Source organism: Crocodylus porosus, unplaced genomic scaffold, assembly GCF_001723895.1.
Source record: "Crocodylus porosus isolate Cpor-Errol unplaced genomic scaffold, CroPor_comp1, whole genome shotgun sequence".
Classification (NCBI taxonomy): domain Eukaryota; kingdom Metazoa; phylum Chordata; order Crocodylia; family Crocodylidae; genus Crocodylus; species Crocodylus porosus.
The window spans coordinates 2,364,130-2,374,533 of record NW_017728949.1 but is presented as its reverse complement, the minus strand read 5'-3'; the positions used below and the strand labels follow the sequence as shown (position 1 = coordinate 2,374,533).

At 44.3% G+C, this 10,404-nt stretch overlaps 1 protein-coding gene across 2 annotated transcripts in view; it reads left to right on the top strand.

The window, feature by feature from the left end:
• Positions 1-3,236: 3,236 nt before the first annotated feature.
• MEIOC (meiosis specific with coiled-coil domain) overlaps positions 3,237-10,404 on the top strand; it is a 28,142-nt gene continuing 20,974 nt past the window's right edge. The window contains exons 1-3 of one of the 2 annotated variants that reach the window (XM_019554152.1): positions 3,237-3,898; positions 4,765-4,893; positions 8,899-9,056. In XM_019554152.1, coding sequence (XP_019409697.1) covers positions 3,893-3,898; positions 4,765-4,893; positions 8,899-9,056 — 293 coding nt within the window. In that variant the 5' untranslated portion in view covers positions 3,237-3,892. The remainder of the gene's footprint in view (positions 3,899-4,764; positions 4,894-8,898; positions 9,057-10,404) is intronic. The other variant, XM_019554153.1, reaches the window with a different exon arrangement.

The window sequence follows — 10,404 nt, the reverse complement described above, 5'->3', positions numbered from 1 at the left end:
GTGTTGGAATAGATTTAGCTTGTGCATTGAGGTTCTCAGCTGTGTTAATACATCAGAAATAATTTGATGTGAATCATCTTGAAACAGATTAGCTCTTGTCTCATTTCACATTTGCATAGCAAGAGTACATTCGAGACATAGAGTCAACACTGAAAAGGGTTGCATAAACAATTTTTATAGCCTTTCAAATTCAAAAGATCAAAACCATGATCTTTTCATTGTGTTGCTTGACCTACCTAAATCTCTTGACACTGCAAATTGTGAGGAACCCTGGAAACTTATTTATACCTTTGAGTACTGCACAAACTTAATTTTTGTTGCATGTGCTGTTCATAGTGGGGTGATGGCCTGAGTAGCATAAAACAAGTTTTCTGACCTATTTCCAGTCACAAATGGCACAAACAATGTTACATGCTCCCATATACTTTTCCATCCTGTCCTTACCTGCGCTGGTGTGGCATTTTGTGACACTGCCAGAGGCTTACTTTTTAGTTGGGAAGTTGCTGAATTTGCAGTGTTTCTATGCTTGCAAATGAGTGCTAAATTTGTTCATTAGAAAGCTTTTTTTTGGTGTTAGCTGGTAAGCACACAAGTCACTCTCATTCCATCAATCACTTTGCTTGTGTAGCCAAGCACGGTTTGTTTTGTGATCCACCTAAAGAAAACTGAAGTACTGCACACATCTGTTTATTACAATTAACAACACTTCTTGATTTCAGGAGAGGATTTAATACATAGGGAGCATGGTGTAACAATATACTATAAATGGTGAAGAGACGAGATACCCACTGCATAGTCAAAGCCAGCTCTGCCTTTGGAATATTGACACACCACCTTTGGAATGGGAGCAGTATTAAACTAATGAATAGTGGATGGTCATGCTCCTTTATGGTTGTGACATGGACTAGAAACTGCTACTGTGTTAGAAGGCTTGCTGAATTCCATATGTGCTGCCTTCAATCTATCTGCAAGATGAAACACTAAAGCAAGATTCTCAACCCCAAAGTCCTTAATTGTGGTCATTTTTATAGCATTGACAGCATGCTTAAAAAAGTTGAGCCATGATGGTCTAGGTACAGATCTTTCATTCTCATTGCTGACCTGAAGATATTTAAGACTTTTTTTTATGGCAAAGCATCTGATGAAGTGAGCTCAGGCTTGTGAAAGCTTATGAATCTCTGATTTAGTTAGCCTGTAAGGTACATCTCTGCCCTGCCTTCCAGCTAAAGACACTCATTCTAATGGTAATCAGTACAAATGGTATAAAATGCACTCTGACAGTCAACTTGAAAGCACATGAAAGTCCATCCTCTGCTTTCTCCTTCACCAAAGAAAATACTGAATAGCAAAGGGAACTTTAACTGAGAGGAGAAAAGCAGAACAAGAACAGATGCTTAGAAACTAAAGCCAGACAAATGCAAATTATACATTTGACATTATACATGTATATGTTTAAGAGTGACGGTCATTAATCATTGGAAAAAACTACTGAAGGAAGTTGTGGATTTTCTGTCCATCAATATCTTCAGATCAAGAACTAATGTCTTTCTGGAACATAATGCTTTAATTAAACATTTTATTGGGCTCAAAGAGGATAAACTGGATGTAATCAAAGGACATGTAATACTCCCAAGGTCAGATTAAAGGAAGTAATGGTCTGTTGTCCTTAATGGTTCTGACCCTAAACTCTGAATCTGACTGTCTAACTTTGCATTTGGTGCTATTAAAGTGTATGTTGTTCAAATTAACCCATGTACACAGGTTTGCTAAGTTAATCTGTATAATTAAGTACTTGTATAAAGAGAAAGCACTTCAGCAGGCGAAACAGATATTTACCCTGGAATTTTCCATAGCCTGGTGGCTAGGGCACGCTCTTAAGTTTATGGGAGCCCTCTGCTGAAGTTTCTCTTTGAAGTACTTGGGGTACAGACTTGAAAATAGGTGTGTCATGTCCCAGGTGCCCTGACCACAAGGATTTTAAGTATAATGGGGCAGGCCGGTCTTACTCAGAGACTGTTGAGCTGGCCTGAGGTGTTTAACTCCAAGAGAGAGTTTAAGCTTGGCGAATCCTAAGAACACAGGCACCTCCTTCAGTTCCTTTGAGTTAAGCCTCAGACTACTTTTAAGCCGCGAGACCAGTGTTGCCACATGTGTCAGATACGGTTTTGTCATAATAGCCCTGGTTTAAATAATATTGTATGCCTTTTTCCCTGTATACAAACTAGTTATGGAAGAAGGTGTTGATTATGTTTGGATGTAGAGCTGAGGAGACCTATTAAAAGGTAATGGGCCATCTAGCAACAAAGAGCTAATCTGCGTACGCTGACGCATCACTTGGACTCCAGCCAGGCACCTGAGGGGGCTCCCTGCTGTGTCTTGTGTCAGCAGGATGCCCAGAAGGTTCTGAAGGAGAGCTGCCCAAAGACAAGGGACTAAGACAGATAGCTGCCAGAGGCTTGAGACAGAAGAGCTGGGGCTGCCTTTGCTGATAGCAACTGTTTGGAGGAGAAGGACTTTGCCTATTGAAACCCTGTGGACCGATAAGCGTTCTTTTGTTTTCAAAAGACCACTGCTTTGCTGAGCATGATGGCTGATGTGCTTCACCCTCAAAGAGTATATGTCCCTCCAGGAGCTATGGCAGAAGATAGCTCTCTGAAGGGGGACCATGAATAATTAAGAGCAGAAACCAAAGGTCCAGGTCTCAGAGTCCAAAAAGCCAGTGGCTTCAGGGGCTGGCTACTCTGAGAGAACCAGGTGGGCTGGGGAACCTGTGATGCCACACACGTTAACGATACTTGCATGGCCCACCTGACCTTTTACATGCAGGGTGGGTAACTGCAACAACGAAAATGTAGGATAATGAAGGACGGGTGCTGACTTCAAAGATGGAATGGCGCCCACCAGTGCTTCTCAACCTTTTTTGGACCAGGACCCATCTGTGAACACCAATGGCCAGTCTGGACCCAGTGCTCTTCACTCCTGACCAGTGCATGGGGCATGGAGGCAGCCCCTCACAAGCTGGAAAGCTGCCAGCTTGTCAGGGAAAAGCCGTTTCCCCCTTTAACGGGGAATCCATTTTTCAAGCTTGTTCAGGACCCTTTCATATGTTCTTGCGACCCACGGGTTGAAAAAGTGGTCTGAGCAATGGCCCCGCTTCACGTGTCCTTAATGGCCCTTGTGTCACCCCTCCCCGCAGGCTCGCTCTGCCAGTCACTCCTGCCAGGGCTGGGGGGGCGGCCCCTGCAGGGGTAACAAGCGGTCAGGCAGGGAAGCCCGGCCCAGGCAGCAGCGCTCAGCCAATCGCCGTCTGGCTTCCCCGAGCCCTTCTGTGCAGAGGACCAATGGATGCCGCCGCCCGTTTCGAGCGGGAAGAGGCTGAAAACGCTCCAACCGCCTCCCGCGCGTCTCCGGGTAAACACAGCACTTCTCCCCTCCTCATTGGTCGGCAGGCGGCCCAATCAGAGGGGAGCGGTCGCAAGGGGGCGGAGGAGCAGGCCGGCGCTCCGAACGCGTGCTGGCTGACCAGCTCCGCGAGGCGGCTCCTCATTGGAGGACAACTGGGCGCTGCGCGCGCCTCCCGCCTTCTCGCGGGCAGACGAGGCGTTGGGGCGAGGGCGCGAGGGAGCGGAGGGGTGGCTCCTCATTGGTGGGAAGCGCGGGAGGGCGGCCAATCGTGTGGCGCGAGGCAGCCGCGGCAGGCGCTCGAGGTTAGCCCGTGTTGTCCCCTCCCCCCGGCGCGGGGCGAAGCGGTAACTGCCGCTCGGCACCTCAGTGCAGCTGAGGGGAGGTGGTCATGGCGGTGGCGTGGCGCCTACAGCGGCTCTGCCTCGCCCGCTAGCCGACCACGTTGCCTGCGGGGCGACCCCTGCGCCAGTCCCGCTAGGGGCCGCACATGGAGGTGAGCGTCCCGTGGAGCGGCGTGGTGGCTGCCGGGGCTTCGGGCTGTGACCGCGGGGCCACCCAGGCTCCTCTATGGCTCGGGGGTAGGGTCCGCTGACACCTGCTGCCTGGGAAATGGCTCGTGATGGGGCTTCCCGCAGGCTCCAGCCTGGGCTCCCTGGGGCCGCCGGTAGCTGTTGCAGTCTGGAGGAGGCAGCGTTGCCACGTCTTAAATACGGTATTATCATGTTGGAAGCTCGAAATTATCGTATTGGCTGAAAAACTATTGTACACTGAAAAATATGGAATAAATAAATATGTAAATAAGCCTTATTGACTTGATATGGATCACTATAACCCACCAGCGAACAAGGGGGTTCCCAAAGTTAAAGCATTTCTTTATTTCGATGCAAGTGGCTGTAAGAAACTACTGACAGCAAACCCAAAGGTCAGTTAAGGCTCCCTGGGAGTGACTTTGGTTTTGGCTTGCTGCATCAGTTAGTTGCCTCAAAACGTGTACGTTTTGGACACTTACTATTATTGTACATTGTACAAGGATTGAAACTATGGTACGACTGATAATTTTCATAGGCCTGGCAACGCTGCTGTGAGCTGCGCAGCTCCCTGGTTGGTCGATTTGGAACTGAGGTGGGGAAAGAAGGAGAGCAAAAGCTGCCTTTGCGAACTGCATTTTAACCTCCTGTGCAAAACTGAGGGGAAGGAGTCATTAGGACTCAGTATATAAAAGGGTTTTAGCTTCAGTGGGTGGGATGGCTGTGTAATTAGCCGCATGGAATCTGCAGGGTCATGTGGGGGGTGAGGGGAGATCACTTCTACCTGAGTCCACATGTAATTAAATCTTCTACCCGGACCTTGTTTTCGTAGCCTAGAGTTGCATTCAGGAGCACCAGTGGCTGTTGGAGCACTGCAGAGACCAGCAGCAGGCTGACTGATGTATTCAGCAGCGTTAATATGACAGGCTCTGGCTCATTTTATGACTGCTACAAATCACAGGTTTGCTTAACTGTTTCTAAGTTAATAATGTATCTGTATATATTTACAGGTATGTTTTTCTTTCTTTCTTTCTTTCTTTTTTTAAGTAAAACAGAAATCCAACCAAGAATGTTATATTTAATCCAGCTGTCTGTACAGCAACCCGTGCAAAAGTTTTGTATGTTTTTGCTTTGAAATAAATATTTATTTAAAAAGCTGGTACTCCGATGTGGATGGATGACTTTTTCATTTCTTCCCAACACTAGTGAAGGAAACTGACTACTGTTTTCAACTTCTTCATTCTTCTGTTTCTGCTCTTTCCTTACTGGAAAGAAAGGGATCCACTACTGTGTCCAATATTTGCTTTCTTTGACCAACCAAAATTATTTTCTGTATCACTGCAGTGACATGAATTCTCAAATAGGTGCATTAATTTGAAAACTGTCAGAATAACAGGAAGGTGCTTCACGATAATGGGATACTCCCCTCGAAGGTTGTTGACATTAGGCCTATACAAATATTAAGATTAAATGGTACCCCATGGCCCTACTCAGAGTGGTAGGAATTTGTATAAACATAAAGATGTGGTCCCTACCTCTTAGGCAAGCGAGTTAAGAGTAGAGGAAGGCATAGTCAAGTATCTTCCAAAAAAAAATCCTATTATGATGAATAGACACTGTCACTACTGGGCTCTTGCCTTACAGATATTTTCATATGTAGATTTTGAGGAGGAATTAAATGGAGGAAAGAGAAGCAAGCGGATGTTCATACTGAGCATTCTGTATGCATGGAGAAGGATGAAAGAAAGCTTTTATGTTTGCATGGGGAAATGACATGGATAAAGGTGGATTAAAAAGTGTTAATATTAGTTGAGATTGTGAGGTAATGGAGAAAAATAAGGACTTCTTCTGCTTGTGTGTAATAAGGTCAAGATGACATGGCTTTCAAAAAGTCAGAAAAATGAAGATTTAGGAGTAGTTGAAAAAAGTATCTTAAGAGAAGAAAGATGGATCTAATCTAAAGATAACAGTTTAAACTGTACGAGGCCACTTAAATGTAAAATGCTAAATACAAAAGATGGGATGACAGATTCTGAAAGATGAATATATGAGGACTTGGCAGGTGATAGTAAAGGAACAATCAGAAGTGGGAGAACAAGGAGAGGCTAGTTGTGAATGTAGATAAAGAATCAAATGTCAAGGAGGATGTGATCAAAAATAGCTGAGTTGAGAATTATGCAGATGAGTAGAGGCCTGCATTGAGACCAGAGAGAACAAAATTACTTTCATCCAAGTTCTGATGAATTTGGGAGGGTAAGATCCAGAAGAGATGGGAGACTAAAATGGTGTTAGAAGAGAGGAGCTAGAGCAGGGGTGGGGAAAAAGCATCCCACCAGGCCATTCTATCCACCCTGCGGGGCCCCTAAAAAAACCTAGAAAATTAATATTTATCTGCCCCCAGCTGCCTGTCATGCAGCCCTTGATGGCTTGCCAGAACTCAGTAAGCATCCCTCCATCCAAAATAATTTACCTCAAGTTCAGGGACAGACAGTGTTGCAAATTATGCTTCTGTGAGTTTTAGAAGTGAAGCAAAATAAGGTCATTGGAAGGGCTAGGCAGTTGATGTCAAAAGTGGAGTGGAATAAATTTAACCATCTCAAAGAGAGCGCTCCATTCTGCTTTCCCTTCAGGTATCTTTTTAGACATATTTACACGATAGGCTAGATTTTGCAAGTGCTGTAGCACCTAACTTCTTGATACCCAGGTGCCAAGAAGTCAGAACCCCCAAGCAAGATACTTAGGCTTCTGTAAACAATCCATGCTGTTAGGCACCTAAGGATGGGAGTCTAAGAAACCACCACAGGGAGACGGGGAGGGGAGGAGAGGAGCCATTTAGCATTTCTTCCTGGATAATTAAAGGGAAAATGCTGCTAAATTCTGTTTAACAGATGGATGTCTTTCCACCTGCATCTAAGCCAGGGGTGGGTAAAATACTGCCTGGGGGCCAGGTGTGGTCTGCCAGGCCACTCTATCTGGCCCGCGGGGCCCTTAAAAAATTTAGAAAATTAAAATTTATCTGCCCTGGGCTGCCTGTCATGTGGCCCATGACGGCTTGCCAAAACTCAGTCAGTGGCCCTCTGCCCAAAATAATTGCCTGCCCCTGATTTAAGCCAAGTCACTTTCTCCCTACAAACAAATGAGTAAACAGTTCCAGTCACCATCTACCTAAAATCCCATTGATTACAGATGTGGGAGGTGTTCGTTTACATTTCTCTTCTACTTGTTTTAAAGGAGGGTATGGAACTAATGTCTCCAACCACCCCAAAGTAGCCCATTCATTGAGCTGTAAAGTATTTTGGCTGGGACTTTAGTCTCTTCCCTCTCCCTTTCAAGGTGTTCAATTTTGTTAAAATAGTTGTTTAGCTAGAGAAAAGAAAATGATTATTGTCTAGTAGATGCAGCATTCTCATGGAAATTTGGAGACATGGGTTCAGTCCCTGGTCACTTCAGGCTGAGGAGTTTTCATTTCTGAACTAGTTATTTCTGTATCTCAAGTTAGATCTTTAACTGCTGAGCTGTTGGGTTTAAACAGTGGTGTAGATATATCACCTTACCATGTTTCATTTGTGGCCTGATTTTTTTTTTTTTTTTTTTAGACCTCAAAAGAGGTGAGGCCCAAATCCTCAGAAGTTCTTAGGTGCCAGATGCCTCTTAAATTCAGTATGAGCTAGGATTAGATCCTCAGTAGCATTCGGCTGTTAAGCATTCTTGTTTTACAGTAAACAAACTGAGGCAGGAGGCTGTTATAAAAAAGATTTGCCCAGCATGTGTCTCAGCAAACCAGTAGCAGAGGTAAGAATAAAGCCCATGTTCTGAGTCTGTCCTTTGATATAGCCACTAAGTTGTACTGTTTTGTAAGTTTATATGTGAAAAGATTCTGTGGTATTTTAAGCTTCAAACTTGCCCTATCTTCAAAAATAGTGCAAGAGTGATGCAGCCTTGATGGTCCTGAAATTCTGCGAGAGTCAACAAGGATTTTTTATGATGATGATATCTTATTGAACTACCTGTGTAGGAGAGTTAGACAGGCTTTCAAATAAAGACATTTTTCATAAGGCTCTTCTGCCTGGCTCTTCTGGTCAGACCTGATGAAAAATGTCATGCATTTGAAAGCTTGTCTAACTCTCTTATGTAGTTGGTACAATAAAATATTGAAAGAAATTCAGTAAAAGATATTTATTGAAAGAAATTCTTGCCTCTTTTTAAAAAATATTTTACAAAACTTGTTCATATTTTCATGTATTAAAATTTTGGGGAAAATCAATTTGTTTCTTTGGAAGACTTGTCTCTTGTAACATCTGGAATATTGAAACATCCTTCTATCATAGGAGAAATGAAAACTGAAACTGTCTAAACAATAGCAACTGGGTTTTTGGTTGTAGCTGTATTGATCTAGGGACGTAGGCAGACAAGGCTTCTTTGAGTAGACGTGATATCTTTTATTAGACCAACTGAGAAGTTTGAAAAAAGTTCTTTTCAAGCTTTCGGGCACAATCACCCTTCTTCAGGCATAGGGAGTCTCTGCTGTTCTGAGCCTTCAAGTAGCGAAGGGTGTTTGTGCCCAAAAGCTTGCTAAGAACTTTTTTCCAGCTACTCAGTTGGTCTAATAAAAGAGATCACATCTCAAAAAACCTTGCCTAAACAATAGCAAGGCTTCCATTTCCTGTAATTCATAGAAATTAATCTTGTTTGTAAAATTCTCAGTTTTAATCATGTAAGTTGTAGTGGTACCTAGATGCTGGGCTAACAAAGAGTTAATTTTATACTCCTATGCACGGGTTGGCCAGACAGTGACCAGTAGGAACACTTAATATCTTAATTCTATAGGAAAATGTCCTGTTGTTGTTTTTGGTATCAGTAAACTGTGCTTGCTACTTGCACTGGCCAACAGGCAGCCTAGACATGGCAATTTGATGTCTTTTTTTAGGGGCACTGACGAATTGTTTTTATTGCATTTAAAATGCAGAATGAAGACAGTGTAGATCTGCCTCCAGCCTACAGTTCTTCACTTTCTACAGCATCAGAATATCCAGCTTCTGTGGATCCTTCTCTCTTATATGCACCATGGTCTACGTATGGAGATGATAAACAATCTTCTGTTTCTCAGATTAGTGTAAAGAACAGGTACACTAAACAGGTTACTTTGACAGAATGAGATATCGCATGTTAAAAGGAATATTTTCTCATTTGTACTTGAGACAAAGTTTCCAAAAGCACCTAAATGGCAAAAAGCCAAATTTGAAAAAGTATTTAGGCACATAAAGATGAAAATGGGCACTTTTGAAAATCCTATTAGCTGCATATTTAGGGGTGGAAATGTGTTTGAAGACCATCTTAGTTTTGAGGAAAATAGTGCGTCTTCTTGCTGTTTTGGGGGTGCACTTTTTAAATTCTTTAGAAATTATTTGTACACTTTTGAAGAATGTACTTATATTTTTTCCTATTCCAAAATATATAGTTGCTTCCTCTGATTAGACTGCTTTAAATTTTGCTTGTGACTTCCCTACAGTTGTTTAGAAAATTGGTTATTGTACTAGCTCTGTAGGTAATTTTTTTCATTGTTGACTACATTTTCTTAATGGAATATAAATATTATAAGAAGCTTTTTTTTTTAAATCCGGCATTGTGCCACTGAAATGCTAAAAGAAATCAAGCTCAAGCTGTAGCTGCATAGTTACTAACTGAAGGATACATATTGTGTCATCTATAGGATTTTATGCATATCCATTTACACCTGTTATTTAATAGATTAGCCAAATACATCTTATAGTTGGAACATTTAAGGCTTGTGAGGGAGTGTCACAGGAGCACCAAGGTGTCCTGTGCCTTGGAAGCAAAAGGAACTGAGCTGCCAATCAGCCAGGCAGCTCAGGTGCCGGTTGCCAGGGCAACCAGGGGGGTCAGGTGGCCAGAAGGGGGCAGGGCCAGGCCTTTATAAACAGCCCAGGTTGGAGCCTGACTAGCAGTTCCCTTGTGGCTGCCACAGGAGCGGGAGCTCTGCGGCTGAGCTCAGCGGCTGGAGTCAGCGGTTGCTGCCTTGTTGTGCTGGCTGGCTGCGATAATGCGGGGAACCACGATACTCTAAAGTGAGGTGGGGTTACAAGCCCCAGACGGGCTTGGAGTTTGTTATGAGCAGGAGGCTCTATTGTTTGGGTTGCAGCCATCGGGCTTGAGTTTATGTTACAATTAAAACCGGAGGACCGGGTGAGGGTGTAGGGGAGTGAGGAGGCCTCAGGGGAGCTCCCCAGCAACTTGGGGGTCCCCAGTGCCCAGTAGAGGCACAGTGCCAGCAGGGCGCTACAGTTGCGCTGGAGAGGCCCAGTGTGGGCCAAAGAGAGGCGTGGTGGTTGCCTAGAAGGCAGAAGACCCAGAGAAGGGTCAAGGGGGCCAGGCACGGCTGCGGCCACCTGAGCCCCAAGAGCGCGAGGCGCGCGGTGTCGGCCCCAGAGAGGGCAAGGCCCCAGAGCGGGGC